General features: G+C 43.5%; 1 protein-coding gene across 8 annotated transcripts in view; it reads right to left on the bottom strand.

Moving 5' to 3' along the window:
• Positions 1-20,007, bottom strand: part of OGFOD3 (2-oxoglutarate and iron dependent oxygenase domain containing 3) — a 96,060-nt gene that overhangs the window by 73,719 nt on the left and 2,334 nt on the right. For 7 of the 8 annotated variants that reach the window (XM_034789374.1, XM_034789371.1, XM_034789377.1 and 4 more), the window contains exons 2-4: positions 19,310-19,527; positions 7,996-8,071; positions 6,579-6,621 (exon numbers count right to left, since the gene is read on the bottom strand). In XM_034789374.1, coding sequence (XP_034645265.1) covers positions 6,579-6,621; positions 7,996-8,071; positions 19,310-19,527 — 337 coding nt within the window. The remainder of the gene's footprint in view (positions 1-6,578; positions 6,622-7,995; positions 8,072-19,309; positions 19,528-20,007) is intronic. The other variant, XM_034789378.1, reaches the window with a different exon arrangement.

Genomic DNA, 20,007 nt, shown 5'->3' with positions numbered 1-20,007 from the left:
CACCTTAGAGACTAACAAATTTATTTGGGCATAAGCTTTCGTGGGCTAAAACCCACTTTATCAGATGCATGAAGTGAAAAGCACAAGGACTCCTCGTTGTTTTTGCTGATACAGACTAGCACGGCTACCACTCTGAAACCTGTCACCATGCAAGGCAGAGAATTGAGAAGCACCTCACAGGTGATCAGTTCAGCTTTCAGAGCTAGAAAAAGGGCTGGTGGAGTCTGCTTGAGCAGATGAGCCAGGGAAACAACAGTGAGCCAGCAGTGAAAGAATCCAGACAATTCCCTCTAATCGACAAGGGGAAGGAATAGTCCAGGCAACAGCAGGAAATAACTGTAAGGGACATCAAGTGAAGTGGAAGATGCACATTGCCAAAAGAGATGTGGCAGCTACTTACAAAGGGGTAGTAAGATGCTTAATATACGGGAAGAACCAATTTGTGATCTCCAGGCAATGTAAGGGACAAGAAATGGGGGAAAGAAGTATTATAGGGTGCAGAGGACCTGCCCCATCCCTGGGAAATAAAGAGCTAACAGCAACTCAGGGACTATACAGATACTCCAGGACCATGAACCAGGAACAGGATGGGAGATACTGCATGTGAGAAACCTGTTTTTCCCCCAGGCAAGAAACCCAGAGCTGGGGAAAGTGTGTGCACTTGTTACCTCTTTCTGTGACCAAGAGATACAGTTTTCCCTGCAAAAAGGGGATCTGAACAGCTGACCCTGTGGGTTTTGTACTAAACAAGAAGTAACAGAGAGGCGACTATGGGAGGAGGAAAAGAGACTGCTCTCTGGTGTCTCTGCACAAATGCCAATAGCACCAGTAATCAACGGGATGAGTTTAATTTACGTTGGAGAGAAGTCATGAGAACAGTAATTACAGAGCCATGAAGGAATGAATCACAACTGGAACATTAAACACAAGTAGGAACACAGTATAAGGGAGGCATAGAAAAGCAAAGGTCACTGTCTTTGTAGAGAAGCAACTAAAAACTAAACAAAGGCAAGTGGCAATCATGCCAATGAGAATGACAATAAAATAAAAGAACGATGAGCATAGCTATTTGAGAATCAGTCTGTAGAGAGATTAATCATGGTTCAGAAGCAGCACATAAGTGGGTGAGGTTCTCTGGTCTGTGTCGTGCAGGAGGTCAGGCAAAATGATCGTAATTGTCCCTGCCAGCCTTAAAATCTATGAATATTTATCCATGAATCATTACTGAGGGAGACAGAAGAAAAAGCTTAGCACCATAACTTGGTGACTTCAGCAATTCAGAAGTTTGCTGGGAATTTCCTTACATGTGAGGGTGGAAAAGTCAAGGAGAAAATAGTGTCTTACACTTAAAATTCCTCAGAGGGGAAAAGGATAACAGGGAGGAGAAACTGACAGGCCAGAGAACACCAATTCTTTGAGTTTAGTACATTATGTCATGATATCATGTCCAGCCAAAAAAATACCCTGAACCTCAGTGACGCCTAAACTAAAAGGCATGGCAGGCAATATCCGGTGTGTCTAGCTGTGAAAAAACAATGAAAGGGTATAGAAAGTTAAGACAGCTGGAATAGAGTCTACATCTTAATATGAAGCAACTCAAATTAGGAGGACAATTGCAAACTGTGGAGAGATCAGTTTGGCTAAAAAGAGGTCTAAAAAAACTTAAAAGGGAGGAAAAGGGTTTATATGAAAGATTTGAAAGTTAACAACTATCCAAAGAAAAATATGTGCAACTGGACAGAGAGTCATCCAATACACCTTATAAGCCCTAAGAAAATTTAAGAAGCAGTCCAACTTGCGTGCAGTTTTTTTGGTAGGCGGAAAGAACAGCTAGATGAAATAAAATGTAAAGCAGTCTCTAAACCATCAGGAAAAGAGGGGAGGATGAAAGGCTCTAATGAGATAAGACACTTTTGTCTGGACATCACCAACATCAGACACAACACATCATAATCTGGCCTAACAGCTGAGAGCTTTTTGGCTAATGGTGTGGGAAATGCAAGCACAAGCATTAAGTGAGATGGAGCAAAAAAAGACAGGGCAACAGTAGAGGAAAAAATGCATAAAAGAAAGTGAGAGTTAAAGAACTTGTGTCCAAAGGCCTCCCCTCTACTGACATGAAAGAGGATGGAGTAAAGCTTCAGCAAGCATCATGAAGGCAGATGACCCAAAATCTCAGTCCACTGGGAAAAAAAATAAGTCTGTGGTAAAAATAAATAAGACTGCATTTCAGTGGAGCTCTCTGGGTTAAGGGACCAGTGCGAAGATCATATGTCCTAGGATCAGGCCCACAGTCAGGAGACCAGAAAACCCAAACCCAAAGCCCAAAGGAAGATGGGGGCTGAGGACTCTGAGAACCCCAGAGGTTAGGAATAAAATCACTCTATGGCAGGACACTGAGGGCACCAACTTAATGCAATTCTTTGCAAACCATTCACTAAAGCTAGCAGCACTTGAATAAGGGACATTTACACTTGCTTCTTTCCAGTGAAGCAATCGGTTACCAATCTGTTGAAAAGCAAGAGCCACCCCCAGCATTCAACGTAATTTGAGCTGAAGCAGCCCACAGCCAAACAGTTTCTCTAATAGCTGCCAATCAAGATGATATGATTTCACATACTGCAATTATCCTTCATGCTGAGAAGAGTCCCTTGTCCTCAGATAAATCAGTAATCCAATTAATGCTCCCTTAGCCAACTCAAAGGGAATATATGTGCCTAACGCTATTCAAAACTGTGCCCAATTCAACTGTTACATCAACACAAAATACAGATCCACAACAAAATGATAGCTGATACAGTAATGAAAGAATGACTAGCTTTATACGAGCAGAGTTGGCATTCATTGATAATGAACTCAATGTTCTGTTCCCTCCAGATTCAATAATAAAATACTGCCTCAAAATGTGGTGCTGTGAGGATGATTGTACAGCGCTTTGAACATGTAGCATGCTATATAAATGCTAAGTGTTGTTACTATAGCATAAGTGGGAATACTTATGTAAAATGCAAGAGGTTCAGTGAGATGCCCCATCATCTACTGTTCTATGAATTATTTTCAGAGCTGTCTTCCTTTCACCTAATTAAAAAAATTTTTTTACAAAAAGGGACAAAGGAGGAACTAGGAAATAATTCCAGGTGTGGGATCTTGGGCACAATATAAAACTAGATCTACAGTTGAAGTGAAGGCTGCCTTCTTCCGAAAGACAATCCAAATACCATTTCTATTTCTACCTACATTTAGTACCAAGGAAAGCAACATATTTTGTGGGATGATAACAAAACAAAGGAGCTACTGACTCCACAATATCTCTCAATCAAGTTCAAATATAATCTGGAAAAATTTAGGATGATAACTCATACCTACACGGAGTCCCTGACTTCCTTGTTTTAGCATCTTTATTTAATGTTCAGACACATTCTATGAGACATCAATGTGTTACTGTAGGTGATGTCAGATACTTTTACATCCTCTGCCATAAACTAGTGTACATACTGTATTTAAATACAGAGCAAGGTTAGTGTATGTTCCAAGATGTGATGGAGAGCTTGGAACAGATTGGAACTGAGAAACCACCCTGGACATTACATTCAATTGCACAGTTGCATTAATTTATTCTACTGCCACAAAATCCATCTTCCTTTCCATGCCTTCCACCCCCAAAACACCCAGCTATGGATCAAAGTTGAAAATACTCATTGGGAAACATTTGTTGATCATTATTTTCTATCTTGATATGGACAATAGGTTTTTCATTATGCTCTCCAAATGGCCCAGCTCCACTCCCCAGGCTTTGGCTCCCAGCTCAGTACCTCCTTCCCTCCCAAGTGCACTATGGAATAAGGAAGTTTGTAGCCATCTTATTTCCCCAGGCCTCAGCTACTGCACTCTTTTCCAGGTTGCCTAGCTCATCAGCCCACATTTCTGTCTCCCCCATTCCCTAGCAACAAGCTGGATTCCATCTCTCTCCCCCACCCCCAATACCTTGCTACCTGGCTTCACAAAACAGCATCAGAGACATGCACTATAAAGCCAATTAAATCTGCAGAACAAGAGACAGCTATATGCAGTTCCCAGCAGGGCAGGGAGACAGCTATAACATATGTTTTGGTTCATGTTTGAGATTCTTTCTGCAACCACAAGGTCTAGAAATTATTTCATATTTTAATGAAAGCTGAGATTCTAGAGCACAGTTCTGCAGCAATGGGGTGAATTCCACAACTGCTAAATTGTGGGATACACAGGACCCTGAATAAGATGTTTCCTATCCTTTGTTACATGCCTTGGTAAGCAGTGAAATAATTAAGAATGTTGTCTTTTAAATTACCATTGCTGGTATCTGAGTTAGAACCCATTGAAATGGAGCAGTTCACACCTGAGAGTTTTTTTTCAGGGTCTGAAAAGTTGGGAAGGCATCTCTGCATTGGTAACACCCAGCTTATGTTTTCAAGGTTTTCTTTGCAACCATAAACTGGAGATTTATGGGGGAGGGTTAAAAATGAAAGGTAAGACTTTAGAGGACAAGTGAGAGGCCTGTTCACATTCCCTTAGACAGCTCTTTGCACTCCACCCACAGGGTTACACTGACACTTGGGGAAATTGGCTTTAAAGCAAGAATCTGGTCTCTCAGGACCAAATCGTTCCATCTTTACTCAAGCAAAACTCCCAATAATTTCAATGGGGACTTTGCTAAAGTAAGGACTACTGGGTTTTTGCCATTAAAGAAAAATAAAATTTCTGTGGCAAAGGTTAGGTTCCAGATTAGTAGATTGGAACTGTATAATTGAATCATATTACATAGAAACAGACATCCAACAGAAGGAAACCTACACCCCGCACCTACTCATAAAGCGGGTGGACAGAAATGGGATACAGGAGGAAAACAAATAATACATCAAACTTTTCCTTGCTTTGACTAAAACAAGACAAAATGAAGTCACTTATTCAGTAGTTAATCAAACTATTAATTTTGTAGCTGCAACTATATTTCTACAGTGCAATGGACAAAGACAAATCCATAGATTTGAGACCAACATGCTTATGTAACCCATCCACACACCTCCTTGGGTGTGGTGTTCTGCCCCATCTAGTGGCACCGAGACCACTTAAAGAGAGAGTTAAACAAGTCTGCTCTACAGCTTTAACTAAGAGTTAGTTGGTTTTTAGCTCATGCAGTAGAGGCTCATGCACTAAGTTCCAGAGGTCCCCAGTTCGATCCTGCCCGCAGACGACCAGAGTCTGTTGGCGTTACACTTAAAGTCTGCCTGAAAATAAAGGAATATAACTATGGTAAACATGTCTTGCATTTCTACAGGTTTTATATGTCACTCCACCTGTGCAAGGATTGCAGCTGGAAAGTTGTGGCACTTGGCTAGTGAGAGAAAATAAAGGGAACGTAAACTGGGATTACAAACAGCTGAAAAAAGTCAGGAAAAATAAAGGCTACAACGGCAAAAAGTAGCATCAACTGCAGGAAAAAGCAAATGGTATTATTAGTCTGAGTAAATGAAGGCTTTATTTAAAATTTAACATTTAACTCCTTCCCCTCCTAACTTCTCTTCTACCCTTCCAAAGCCTAGCCAGTGTGTATTGCCAAAAAACACTAGCCTTCGTCCATTTCTGCAGAGGCAAGTCCCAATCTACTTTCTCCAAACCTGGTGGACAGAGAACTCTTCCCAGATGTGTGGTTGTTCTCCTTGGGGTTTTGGGGCAGTGCTCATTAAAGAGCTGCTATACTGAGGCCTCCTAGGAAGAGACTTGAACTCTTGATTTATAAACAATTTTTGTTTCTGTCTCTCATTTCCCTCATTCCTTACTGATAAGGATATCTGCATGAAAATGAGAGAAGAGTTTCTCAAATTTCTATCAACTCCTTGTTCATTTCCTTTCTAGTCCTAATTCAGCAGAAGACTAAAGCAGGTGCTTAACTTTAAGCATGCAAGTAGTCATACCAGGCTTTAACAATCACATCAATCTTCTACCACAAAGTAGGATGTCACAGATTACCAATATAAGTAGGGAATATGCAGCCAACTCTTCAGAACTAAAGATTCTATTCCTCACACAAATATACTGAGGAATAAAGAGTGAGGGAAGAGAAATGAAAGGGAATGTACATCAAAGGAAGAAAATTGTTTTTAAACAGAATATTTTTCAAAGGTCTTCTTGAGGCACCAAATATGTTTCATGTTACCCCAAAACTGATCTCTAAGGGGTTTCCACAGTTTATTTTAGAGGCACAGTTTTGAAGAACCAGGAGTCAAAGGCTAATGCACCAGTGCTGTAGTTAATAGCATCCATGTCCATAGCACAATATCATGCACCAGACTGCAGAATACAGCATGGGTGTTATATTTACAAACTGAAAAACAGGGAATGAGTAAGTTATAATGCAAATGCCATGATCTCTACTACGGAGGAAGATCAACATCTCCATAAGGAGAGCTTGCCAAATCGGGGTAGCCAGTGGAATTATCCATCCTACTTCCTCCCCTTGCCTCCTCCCAAAAATGCATTTAAAACCTGAAAATCTTGCCTTAAAAACAGAAGAATGTAAAAGGTAACAGGACGCTGCTCACCCCTCCATCAGATCCTCCCAAGGACAGTCCCCTCTCCGCTATTCTGCAGGTGAAATAACAGTCTCAAATCAGAATTACAGCCAGACCTCTTTGTCCTTAACAATACAATTTACAATGTACAGCTGTCGGGTAAATATTAGCCAACACAACACATGTAATGGGCATTGGTGAAGAGAGTTGTCATTGGCTTGAAATCCCTATGATCTTGCAGTTACAAGTCACAAGCAGGCAAATAAACCCATGATACCAAGAAGGGTAGAGCATTTGCTTGCAAGAAGATGGCTGCAATGTGGGGCATTCTCAGCCCTCTTGCGGGAATCCCAAAGACGCTTTAAAAAAAAAAAAATCCCTGGCTTCCAAAGATATCCTGCCAAACAGGACTAATGTGAAGAGGCCTACATTTCGACTCTAAGGACAATAATACAAAATGTACTACATTATACTGGAGTATAAAAATAAGAGACCAGAATTAGAAAGGGATGGACCTTTGACTTGGCTGGTGAACAAGCCATTACAATATGTGAGGACTGGGATCTATACCAGTCCTGCATCAAAAGGGGGCTGGGAGATTTAAAGCTATGTTAACGACTCCCATGTAGCCACTCTATGCTTGCGGGAGAGAGCTCTCTTTGCCGGCATAGTTAAACCACCCCCAACGAGCAGAAGTAGCTATGTCAGCAGGAGAGCGTCTCCCGCCGACATAGCGCTGTCCACACCGGCACTTCTGTTGGTGAAACTTACGTCAGATGGGAAGGGGAGGGTTTCCACACGCCTGACAGACCAAGGTTTTACTGATAAAAGTGCTAGTGTAGACTTAGAAGCAGTGTTCTCAGGCAACCCACAGTTTATAATACAGACCACATCACTTAGGCAGCCCCTAGTGTTTGGTTACTGCAAACAACTGGTATTCAATTAGGCTGTTCACCTGCCCAGCTGTGTCAAGTTCAAGCATCTCTTAGCACTTGACCACAGCACCGCACATTGGAGTCACAGAGGAAGCCATCTGCCTTACTGCATTTTGTTAGCTCTAGCTCATAGCCCAGAGTAGCTCATAGCTACTACTATGCACAGAAAGGAGATAGGGTTACACAAAATGGGGGAAAGTCTGACCGGGAACAATGGAGCAAATGAAAATCCCTAATTCAATCCAGGACACTACCATATTTCCTTCCATTGGGACATGAGTCTTCCTCCCCAATCGCCAGTGAATAAGACAGAGTGTCCCAGACGACTAGAGCAGCCAGTTGCAAAATAGAAGACAACTTTGGGAAAGATTTTAACACCCTGAAGTGTTAGCCTTAGTCCTCAGCTAATGACCTTTGCACCAATGACATGGTGTAAACACTTCCAATGTAATCCCACTTGCCTCTAGTCCAATGCTACTAAGGTAATTTTTTAAGGCTAAAAGAAAAATTACCTACGGATTCTTTCAGCTTCCTCCCTGGTGATTACTGCGTCTGTTATGCCTCTTCCACACTTTCTAGGAGTGCACCCTGGAGATGGATGATAAAAAGCAGACTACATTACAAAGAAGCACACACTGAATCTCAATATCCCACCTCCCAGTTTCCCAAGTTTTGTTCTCCTTGAAAGGAAAATTGACAGGTTAAAAATGATATTTTGGAAACCGATTTCTTGACCCGATTACTACCACCTACCTTAGATTGTTAAAACTAAAACCAACCCAAATTTACATTTCATTTTGAGTCCTATTTCTCATACATGTACAAGATGTTTGAGTTAAAGACAATGCAAAGGAATGCCAAGCCCTTAAAAATAAACTATTACAATTAACATGAAAACAATTCCTGGAAACATTTATTTTGCCCCTAGGTTTCTGTAAAAATAAGCTTGTTAAAAAATAAAAATAAAGGCTTACACGCTGACCTATGTCCCTTTGCTAATCTATCAAAATAAACAGACTCAGTGCAGTCTGAGGTTAAGACTTGGTGCCAGAGAAGTTAGCCTTTGTTTAGAATGGTATCATATGTCAGGTATGACTATCAGAAACACTGTACTTCGTTCCTGTATGTATGAAATAGGAAGTGGGAAACATAATGACCTCTCACTTCTTCCAAAGGGCAGAATTAAAGAAGGCAAAGATTCCTGCTTGCATAATGGTCCTTGGAATGCAGAAAGGTATTGGCTGACCTGGCCTCACATGCAGCATTTCAGCCCACAGGCAAGCAGGGGGAAAGAATAGGAGATGGTTCAGGGTCTGGCAGTTCTACACAAAGCCTTTCATCTCATGTCAACAGTTCAAATCCAGCCTTGGTCTGAAATAATTTACTATCCAATGACCTATGTGCAATGGATTTGTCATTTCTGTGCATTTTCTAGTGGATGCGATTTGGGATGGTCAACATACCACCACAATTAGCGCCCTAGAAATTATTTGTATTATCCTACGCCTATGAGGATGGACCAAGACCCCACTGTACAAACACAGAACAAAAAAATGGTCCCCGCACCAAGGAGCTTACAATCTAAGTAGTTCGCAGTCTCAACAGAAAGGCCAGGGATTGGATGGCCATGGGGAGCAAACTAGCTCCGTGCAAGTAAAGGGAGGGCCCACCAGTCTACCTCTACTGGAAGAATGACGACTGCCGCACAGGGCTGTGGAAGTGAAGTATATTAGGAGCAGAGGATGGAGTACATATCAGCTGAATCTTGCCACACCATTTAAGAGATCCAGCTTCAGGACTGACCTTAAGCATCTCTGCAATCAACCCCATGCTAAGATCTTGATGGTAAAGAGTTCTAAATACTCTTCTATGGCCTGAGAAGCCAGCTCATGAAATGCTGACCTGAGATGATACTAATCATCCCTTCCCTCCCAGCTGCATGGAAGTGTGCCATCAGCATGTCAGCAGACAAGCAACGAAGGGTAGGGAGAGAAAGACAGACTCAAGGATATAAACCATGGAGAAGAGGCAGGACCCATAATTCCCAGGCCCTAGGTGCCCTAATTGCATTTATAAGAGTAACTGTCCAAGAGGGCATCTCCGTTGCCTGACAAAGCACCAGAAAGGGTATAACTGGGACATTGAAGACTGTCACCTCCATCAGCCCTGTAATTTTGTAGTGTGCGCGTGTGAACCAATTATTCAAGTAATTTCCCTTTGCTGCTATGTGAGAGCAAAGAGCTACAAGGTGAGACAGAGAAGAGAGAAGACCATGGGGATACAGCTTCAACTTACATGGCAAATAACCTTTAAAATCCACTTCTGCAGAACACAGCAATAATATAAAAGTTAAAAAGAGAAGCCAGCACTGCAAATCTCGTACACTCTTTATCTAGTAGTCCTTGAGGAATCACAGATGTCCAATTCAGAGTAGGTTCAGGGCAGGAATAACAACTAAAACATAATGTAAACCACAGAATCCTTGAGACTTGGCATTTTATAGGCTTTTTTTTTTTTTTTTTTTTTTTGGCAGGGGAAGCGGGGGGTAATTATAAAGCAATAGAAAAGCCTAGATCAGGCCTGCACAACATGCAGCCCGGGGGCCGCATGCGGCCTGCATGGGCTCACTGTGCGGCCCGCAGGGGTTGAGTAGGTGGGCTCACTGTGCGGCCCGCAGGGGGGTGAGTAGGCAAGCAGTGGGTGAAGGGGAGGGGCTGAGTATGCGAGCAGGCGGGGAGTGAGTAGGTGAACCAGGGGAGGGGGGCTGAGGAGGCAAGCGGTGAATCGGTGGCTGACCTGTTCTACTGATCTGGTCTGGCTCCCATCCCCTCTCCCAGGGCCAGCTCCAGGGACCAGCAAAACAAGCAGGTGCTTGGGGCGGCGTATTTCTAGGGGCAGCATTCTGGCGCCGGCCATCATAGGCGCCAACTCCGAGGCATGGGGAAAAAGTGCCCCCGCCGCCCCAGCTCGCCTCCACTTGCTCCCCTGAGCGCGCCGCTGCCACTCTGCTTCTCCCCCTTTCCTCCCAGGCTTGCTGCACGCGAAACAGCTGTTTCACGCAGCAAGGCTGGGAGGGAGGACAAGCTGAGCGGCGGGGCGCTCGGGGGAGGCAGCGGTGGTGGTGGAGTGGAGGTGAGCTGGAGCGGGGAGTGGTTCCTCTACCCCCCGTTACTTCCTGCGCCCTCCCCCACCCTAGCTCATCTCTGCTCCGCTTGCTCCTCTGAACGCGCCGCTGCTCCGCTTCTCCGCCCTCCCTCGCCTGAGAGGGAGGGGGGAGAAGCGGAGTGGCAGCACACCCGTGGGAGCAGGCAGAGCGGAGGTGAGCTAGGGCGGGAGGTCGCGGGGGGGCCTGCAGGAAGCAATGGTGGGGGGAGAAATGCGGTACGCCGGGGGAGGAGGCGGGGCTGGGGATTTGGAGAAAGGGTTCGGAAGGAGTGGAGTTGGAGCGGGGCCGGGGGCAGAGGGGCACGAAAAAAAAGGGGAGGCGGCCAAAAATTTTTTTGCTTGGGGTGACAAAAATCCTAGAGCTGGTCCTGCCCTCTCCAAGAGTTGCAGCTGTCTGCAGGTGCCTGCCTTCCACGCCTTCCTCATTCACACCTCATTCATTCAACAGGGCAATTGATTACAAAGTGGGGGGGAAGATCTTATTCTACTTCTAGCAAAAAGACATTTTTCTTTTACCTTAATTATACTACCTTAGGGGCCTGCTATAACAAATTACCTAGGTTCAATACTGCTGTTTCGGTGGGGTGGCGCTGGGGAAGGAGGGTTTGTTTCCGCGGGGCAGGTGGCGCTGGGAGGGGTAGTGTTTTGGCAGCGCTGGGGGGGTTGTTTCCGTGTGGTGTGTGGCGTGTGGCGCCGGGGGGCTGTTGTGTTTTTTGGGGGGGGCTGGGTGGCGCTGGGGAGGGGGGTTTGGCAGCGCTTGGGGGGTTTCAGCCCTCAGCTGTTTTCTTTGGAATAATATGGCCCTCGCTGCTTTATGAGTTGTGCAGGCCTGGCCTAGATCCACAAATTTGCTGACATCTGCCAGTATGCTTACTGCTTTTGAACGGAGTTCTCTTAGACGACTATTTGCTCACCAGAGCACAAAAAGGTGCTGGGAGGAGGGAAAGCACTTCTAAAAAAAAAAGAATCAGTTAATGCATCTATGCAATCCAACAACATCAAACTGTGAGCAAGAGCAAACAAGAACAGGTGACCACAAGGCAATGGAAAAGAGAGGCAATTGGCATGGGAGAAAGGCATTACAAAACTCTTCTCCCCAACTTGGTGAGAAATAGCTACATCTGTCAGCCTTCTGGGCCTGTTCCAAAATCCAGCCATTTCTCCAAGGCTTAGGGGAGGGAAAGAAGCAAGGAGGGATGCAATTGGTGAGTAGGGTGGGCTACTGTTTTCCCTCAATTGTTAATTTTTGATTACTATTTTCTTGTTTGGGGATAAGAGGAGGCTGCTGGTTTTATGATTTGTTTCAAATATCTGTCAGAGGCACCTAGAGCCCTGAATAGTAGATTGCATGTACTCACACACACACACACACACACACACATTTTGTCTGCTCTCTCCAATTATCTATCAGATCAATCACAGATCTGTTTTTCCCGAACAAACATCATCCTCATGCCTCAGTACTTCCTGCTTACCCCCGTCAATCATCTCTCTCTGCGTTGTCCAAAAAAAAGATTTTTTTTCCTCTAAATCAAAAAGGATAAAAATTAAGTAGACAGGGCCAGTAACAAATCCCTGGGAAAGACCATCTGACCGGATTACATACCAGAACGATTAATGGTGTGCTCCATAAGTATTCAACAATAAATCACCAAAATCTGCTGAAAGATTCATACTCCAAGAAGCAAACAACATCAATTATTTGGGAAGCGTCAGGGGAATTAGACTATATAATGCAATGCCAGCAAAGAACCTTGCACTCCAGCAGGAATGTAGCAAAGACTGTGCTTAGCTACTACACCAAAGGAATTGTCTGCATCAGTTTTCCCCCACTGGCCCCCTAGGTTAATAGGGAGAAAAACAGGATCCAGGACCATCACTAAGCAGAAATCAGTGTGTTTTGCATCAGAAGAGAATGTTCAATATGAACTACTAGGACCGAGCAGGCCATAGAGAGCACTCAGTAGTAATGCCAATCGCTGGCATTCAAAAATCATAACTCAGGCCCCAAATAATCACAAGTTTTTGTTTTTGTTTTTTAAAGAAATACGTTAAGGCAAGTTTTCAAGATTTTCCCTGCAATCAGGAAGGCTACAAACTTCCTTTTTTCTTAAATGAATGCTGAAATTTTCACACAATCACTTGACTCCAGAAGCTGAGGACTGTCAGAACACCAAATATTGTGAGACTTGTAGTATTTCCAACTCTCATTATTTTAATCACACCAGGTCTGAGCGGATGCCTCGCAGCCTCAATTTGTAACAAACCCATAAACCAGATTTTGACAAGATTTTTGCCTGCCCATCCCCAAAAGACACAAGAATTCTATGTTGCTGTGTTTTTAAGAGACAGCTAAAGAGGGACTGAATTTTGGTTCCCAGAACTGTTGGTGTAAACTACCAGGCACTATGTTTTTAACAGCCTGAACCACACAACCATCACTGAATCTTTTTGCAACAATTACCACCAATAATACCTTGTATAATATATGCTCCCAGTGGTATCTGTAACTCCAATACACCAGTGGTGAAGGAACTAGAAGCCATAGGAAGAATGACTGAGCATGACGCCTGAACATTCAGGGAGTAGAACTTGATTGTTTCACTAGAGAACAGGATTGAAAGCCATAGGCCAAGGAGAAAAGATGGATCTTGAGATGGGATTTTAAAGAGAGTCTAGAGGACAACTGAGCACAGAAGAGCTGGGAGGCTTTTCCAGATTGTAAAGAGAGCCTGAGGGCGGGGGGTGGCAGAGGGACCTTCCACCTACCATGGAGAGAATTAGTCTGGTACTGGAGGACCAACGAAAACAATCTGTAGGTAAGAGTAGCTGAGATTCAAGAAACAGAAAGATTGAAGTTGGTGAATCAGGATTTAGCAAAAGCACAGAATAGGAGATGATGACATGAATAAGAGCTTTGACAAAGGTATTCTGAAGGTAACAAAGATTTACAATCCTAGATGTAAGCAATATAAAGATATTTCAGGAGTTAGTCAAATCAGCTAGGCCCTGACAGTAAGAAATGAACACAAGATGTGAGTTTAGGCAGGAGCAGAGGGTGGAGCTGGTTTGTTTGAAGATTATTTTATTAATTAGAAAGGTCCCACTTTCAGATACAGATGTACTTTAAATGGTAACACAAAGACAGATTTCAAAATATACTGATATTTTCAACTTCTACCTCGCCCGCCCCTACTCCAGACTGTGTTCTTTATTCTAACCAAATTCCTTTACTTCTGTTAGTTTTCCTAGAGAAAATTTTCATAGAAACCTATGCTTGTTTCACCTTCACAATGAAATTAGAAATGGTGGGGGAGGGTAGTTTCACAGGGTTTCAAGCGTCACTAGGGATACTGCGTCCAGTTGATACAAAGACATTCAGTGATATACTATCAGCATCACAGCTTGAAAACCGCAAGCTGCATGTCTTCTGACAAGGATCAATAAGAACGTATCAAGATACTCAACAAGTCAGAGACACACGGCAATCACACAACCTATTCGGTATGTTGGAGGAAGATAGAATGTACCCAACACCATACAGCTGACCAGACCTCCTACACCTTACTTTTTATTTGAAAAGCTATATGCCTTGGCACCATACAATGAAGAGGCTGTGGTTACTGGGGAATTCTCCCAGGAGCAAGAAGTTCATTCGTCACAAAGTTCAACTGATGCAACCCATCTCAGAGCAACATAGCAAGAGGGAAAGATGGCTAGGATGACATTCTTGTAACAATACTTGCAGCCAAGTTGCTGGATCTTCTGATCCTACTTGTCACACACTTCCCATCTGCCTTTCTGTATCCACTCCTCTAACCTCTGGATGATGTCACATTGAAGTTACCACCTGGACCTGCTTCATCACTGACAGGGAGAAGTACCATTACAGCACAGAAAGCAAACCACACAGAAGGTTTATCAGTAGAACCATGACCACCACCATAACTTTAGAGTGAAAAGCACACTTTGAGGAGGCAGCATAAGAGAGGTTTGCATGCATGATTTAGAATGCAGACCACAATTCCTATGATCATGATGCACTCCGTCTTATTCCCTAAATACAGAAAGCCAGGAGCTCAGCCTCTGACAAGCAATGCTCTGAATTTCCATATGAGGGATGTTCACTACCATGCAATGGTCAGGAATAAACTCTCAGCTGTGTGACGCCAATTACAATATCAATTGAAGCAGGCTGGAAGCACAAGGCTTTAAAACCAATTATAATGGCTCAAAATCCAGTCCCGGAGGCCTTCTTTAAGTCTCCTATTGTTGTCACACTGGATGCACGAATTACCACTGCAAGTGCTGAAAACTCCAAGCTACGGTGTACTAGTCTGGATGCAGAAACCACATTAACAGAAACCTAGGCCAACATCTGAATGTTCAACTTTATTTGAATCTTTACATGGATTTTAGGTGAAGTTTGGAAAGTCGGCCTAAAACATTTAAAGGCAGGGATATTCAGCACATTTGTAGCTACTGATGACAGCAGATGATAGACCATTACATTATTTGTATATACTTCATGAAATACAGCCTCAAATATTTAATAGCAACAGTTTCTTAAGCTTTGCCTCCAATAATAAATAAATAACGTAATTTAAAGCAAAAGCTAAGGAGTGAAATTATAGCCACCACGCTGCTTTTGCATTTTAAGACAGAGTGAAAAAACATAGTAGTCTCATTTTCCAAAATCAGCACTTCTGATTTATGGACAGCAACTCCAGACTCTCCATGTTTACTTCCAAATACCTCCAGCTTTCCCTGTGCCATTTCTCCAAAATCCCATCAAGACCAGTACTTACTTTACTGTCTCTTTTTCAAATAGCTGAGGAGTAATGCAGAGGTACTGTATACAGCCCATAGGAAAAATATACACTCTTCTGGACTATGCTTCAAGCAACCCTTGTGGACAGTGGAGTTCAACAACAGCCAAGATGTAGTTACCTATATAGGTTACTCCCTCAAATACAGCTGATTCTATCTTTGTGTTCTCCACTCATTATGGCCAGAAAGAGGAATCGTTGTCCCCTATCTGTAACTGACTGGTTTGAAACAATTTGGGAGGTACACCCCTGGAAAAGTTAACTCCTGTCAAAGACAAATTCACTATTATGCACTATGCCACTTTTTTTGGATCTGGTCCAAAAGAACTCCTAACTGGCTAAGTCCATAAGAAACGCTAGCTTTAAATAGATCTAAGAAAACATCTAGTAGCTTGCTGGTCACTATCCATATACTTCTAATGGTCATTGGATGTTTGTCTGAGCGCTTTGGACACGCAATGGCAAATAAGTGAATGCCTGATACAAGTAATGAACAACAGAATCAGTCAGATTTTGTTCCATAATGAAACAAAACAAGGGTGGAAAAGGCTAGTTTTAATGTAAATAAAGAGTTAGCAATAGTGGGTTTCTCCATGTCGGGGCTTCTGGGTGGAGGCTGAGTGTCTGCAATTGCTGCTAGGCTATGATCAGAGTTCAGACTGTATCAAAAATGATCACTAACAAATGAGGAATTTTATTGACAGTTCTTCTGCTATATCTCAACATTGGATTAAAAGAACCTTCAGGTTCTTCTACAAGAAACTGTGCCAAGCCTCCACAGGATGCTGCCAGGCTGAGAATCCCAAGAGGGCTGCAACTGGACTCAACACCAGAAGGCAATAACCTTCATCTTCTTAACTCTTCCCTGAATCCGCACTTCAAAAATTATGACAATTCACAGCTCTGTGCTCGGCTGTATAAAGGGAACAGATTTTGCATGCTGCTACTGCTGGCTCTGGATGTACCTGTAGTTCTATTCTGCTGCCTAATTACGCTCTTAAAAATAATAAATTATTTTAAAAAATCAGGACCCAGAAGATACCCCTGACCAAGTCTGTGTCCTTTTTAACAGCAAGGGCTGGGAGCATTTTGGAAACAAGAATCTCAGCCTAGAGAAGAGGGGGAGGGACATGGACGGAAATGCCCTCGCATCACTTAAACTCTTAAGACAAATGATGCTGATGAGCTGCAAGAGGGAACTCATCCAGTTTTCCTGAGCTGGAATGATGGTGACTGCCGAGACTGGGGGACAGGCGCATAAAGATAAGGAACATTGTAAACACTGCTGTTGAGGCATCAAAAAGTGATGCAGGGAGGAGCTAACTTCTGGCAAATGGCCAAAAGAAGCAGATGTTAGGCTGAAGCAGAATGAAACAGTTAAGGCAGGAGTAGGCAACCTATGGCACTCGTGCCAAAGGCGGCACGCGAGCTGATTTTCAGTGGCACTCACGCTGCCCGGGTCCTGGCCACCAGTCCGGGGGGCTCTGCATTTTAATTTAATTTTAAATGAAGCTTCTTAAACATTTTAAAAACCTTATTTACTTTACCTACAACAATAGTTTAGTTATATATTATAGACTTATAGAAAGAGACCTTCTAAAAATGTTAAAATGTATTACTGGCACGCGGAACCTTAAATCAGAGTGAATAAATGAAGACTTGGCACACCACTTCTGAAAGGTTGCAGACCCCTGAGTTAAGGTATAAAGTACAGTTTCCAACAGACTACTCAAAGCTCTGGAGCTGAATCCAATTTGGCAGCACACGGGCTAAATGTAATCATCCCTTTTCTGAGTCACTAAGCTACTTGCAAACTACCTTTGGAGCGACAGCAGCTTTCTGGCCTTGTCACAGTATAGCATGGAATATATTTCTTTAATCATCTCAACATCACCCCCTTGTGGAGACAAAGCGAAAGACAAGAACTGACCAACCACAAAATTCAATACACATCACAATATAAATTGAATTATCTTGTTAATAAAGCAGGTGTTTGGAAGAGCATCAAATACCACAGGTGAATTCTTGAAAACATAGCATATAAGCTAGGTTTTTAAAAAGTAACCACTTACGGGTAAAAATAATCAAGTGTCAAAGTGAAGAGAGATATAGCATCTAATAGCCCAGAAACAAAGTGAAAGGTTTCCTCTACCCAGTTTTAGAATGGCTCTAATGTAGCTCCAAAGCTACTCTCCCTTTGTGTGATTGGCTCTGCACCTATAAAGACATAAGCTGGGCTAAATAATTCAATCATAATACAAAGCTAAATGTGTACAGAACTAGTCCATAGTGCAGGAGTATCTAGGGAGTGTCCTGGTCAGTGCTGCGAGGGGAAGCAGAACCCTGGCAATTTTTCTTTCCTCCTTATGCTCTGTAGGGTTCTACTCCATGGTTAAATGTAATAGCCGACTAGATTACCTAGATACCAAAATCAAATACAAACTCAAGGGCAGATTAAGTCCCCAGGCTCAGAAGCTCCTCTGGCAGGTGTAGGGGGGGGTGGGGAGAATTGCTGGCCAGCAAAAAATAATCAGATGAATAAAAATAATTTGAGTCCAGCTCACTCACAGTTATTGGGCTTGCGGCAAAAATGACTGCATGAAATTCTCTACCCTGCATTATGCAGCAGGCCAGACTAAATGATCATAACGGTCCCTTTTGGTGATGAGATCTATGAAACAGGAAAGTATTTTCACATACCCAGAGCCAAGAAGTTTCTCAACCCAGCAAGCTCCTCCAGCGGGGATCTACAACATAGTGTTTTCTTTGAGCCTGGGGAGATGGAATAAATCCCAAAAGAGCAGCACCTGCAAGTGTCATGGGCCACACCAACCATGCCCAAATTCCACTGCAACAGATGTGGGGACTACATGCCCCTGAGTGTGTGTCATGTTTAGTCTGAGAGTCACAGGAATCATCTAACCTTGCCACAGTGGTTACGTTTCGAACCAACAGTGCCCAGGTTGGCACCTAGGTATTTAACATCAAGGGGAGATAAAAAGCTTATTCACGCATCCCTAGGAGTGCCACTCAGAGCCTGAACAGAAGACAGCCCACCCAGTCTGGGAGATTCCAGCATGAACTTTCCCCATTTCCCAAGGAATCCCAGAACTCATAAGTCACTGTGCTATACCACATACCCCAGAGGAGAGGGAAATCTCACTATCTCTAGAAGCTCCATCACCAGGAATCCAAAGTAATCATAAGTGGATGGGAAGATGGTAGCTAGTTGAGAGAAAGCAGTCTCCGGAGCTGGACCTATTACTTGGAAGGGGATGTGTAACCAGAGACAGAACCCACATGCCTACTGCATTTGGGAGTGACAATAGCAAAGCTGTGTTTTCATTATCAGTGACAACCTTGCAAGGGAAACTGGCTCTTAACTACAGTACTTAAAGCACATGGTTCTGGAAACAACCTGTATCAGAAGCTGGCGTCCGTGTGTTTACTGTGTGCTCACAGTGCAGACAGTACCCAGAATTAGTTCCATTATACATCCTGAATTGTATTTACAAACTCCCACTAGAGGAGTCAGCAGAGCATGAAAAGGAATGAGAAATTGATGTAGCAGGGAGTTTAATTTCACACTGCCCTAATGAAGAAGTTTGGGGTGGGGAAGGTGCACGGAAAGACAGCAAAGTGCTTTTGGAACCAGTAGATCCTGGGGTGATATAAGAGACCTGAGCATTTGGGAAGTCAAGGAACATGTGAGTTATGATGCAGTACCTGCTATAGAAAGAAGAGGTGAGTATTAGGGACTCCAGTGGAAATGAGACAAGCCTGCTGTGGCACAAGAGGGCTGCCCTACCCCATGACACTCATGTACAAATACCTTCAAATCTTTTATGGCTGTCATAGTCCTCGGAGCAGGGCACCTCAATGAATCTGTCCTGCAGACTTTCGCTGTAATGAGCCAGAACCTCGGCGACCCCATCTTCGCTGACCAAGTAGCTCCAGCTCAAGAGGCTAACAAGGACAGCAGAGGAGACTAGGAATGCGACTTTCAGCCACTTCCTCCGTGATTCTTGGTGGGCTCTGCTTTTCCTCACACTAAAAACAGAACACAGATAAATCCCTGTGTAAACAAGTAACAATCTTATATAATGTTTTGCACTGCAGTGATTAGGAATCACCTTGGGAGCTAGCTCATCAGCTGGATGAACATTCCCAGCCCTGTATCAACACGCTGTGATAAGTAGGGCCTTACCAAATTCACACCCACGAAAAACACAACATGGACCATGAAATCTGGTCTTTTGTGTGCTTTTACTCTATACTATACAGATTTCACAGGGGAGAACAGTGTTTCTCAAATTGGGAGTCCTGACCCAAAAGAGAGTTGCGGGGGGTGTCACAAAGTTATTTTAGGGTGGTCACAGTATTGCCACCCTCACTTCTGTGCTGCCTTCAGAGCTGGGCAGCCAGAGAGCAGCAGCTGTTGGCCAGGCACCCAGCTCTGAAGGCAGCACCTCCCGCAGCAGCAGCGCAGAAGTAATACCATACCATCCTTACTTCTGTGCTCCCAGCCAG

Source organism: Trachemys scripta, chromosome 14 (assembly GCF_013100865.1).
Source record: "Trachemys scripta elegans isolate TJP31775 chromosome 14, CAS_Tse_1.0, whole genome shotgun sequence".
Lineage (NCBI taxonomy): Eukaryota > Metazoa > Chordata > Testudines > Emydidae > Trachemys > Trachemys scripta.
The sequence above is the reverse complement of the archived record's forward strand: the minus strand, read 5'-3'. Positions and strand labels throughout refer to the sequence as shown.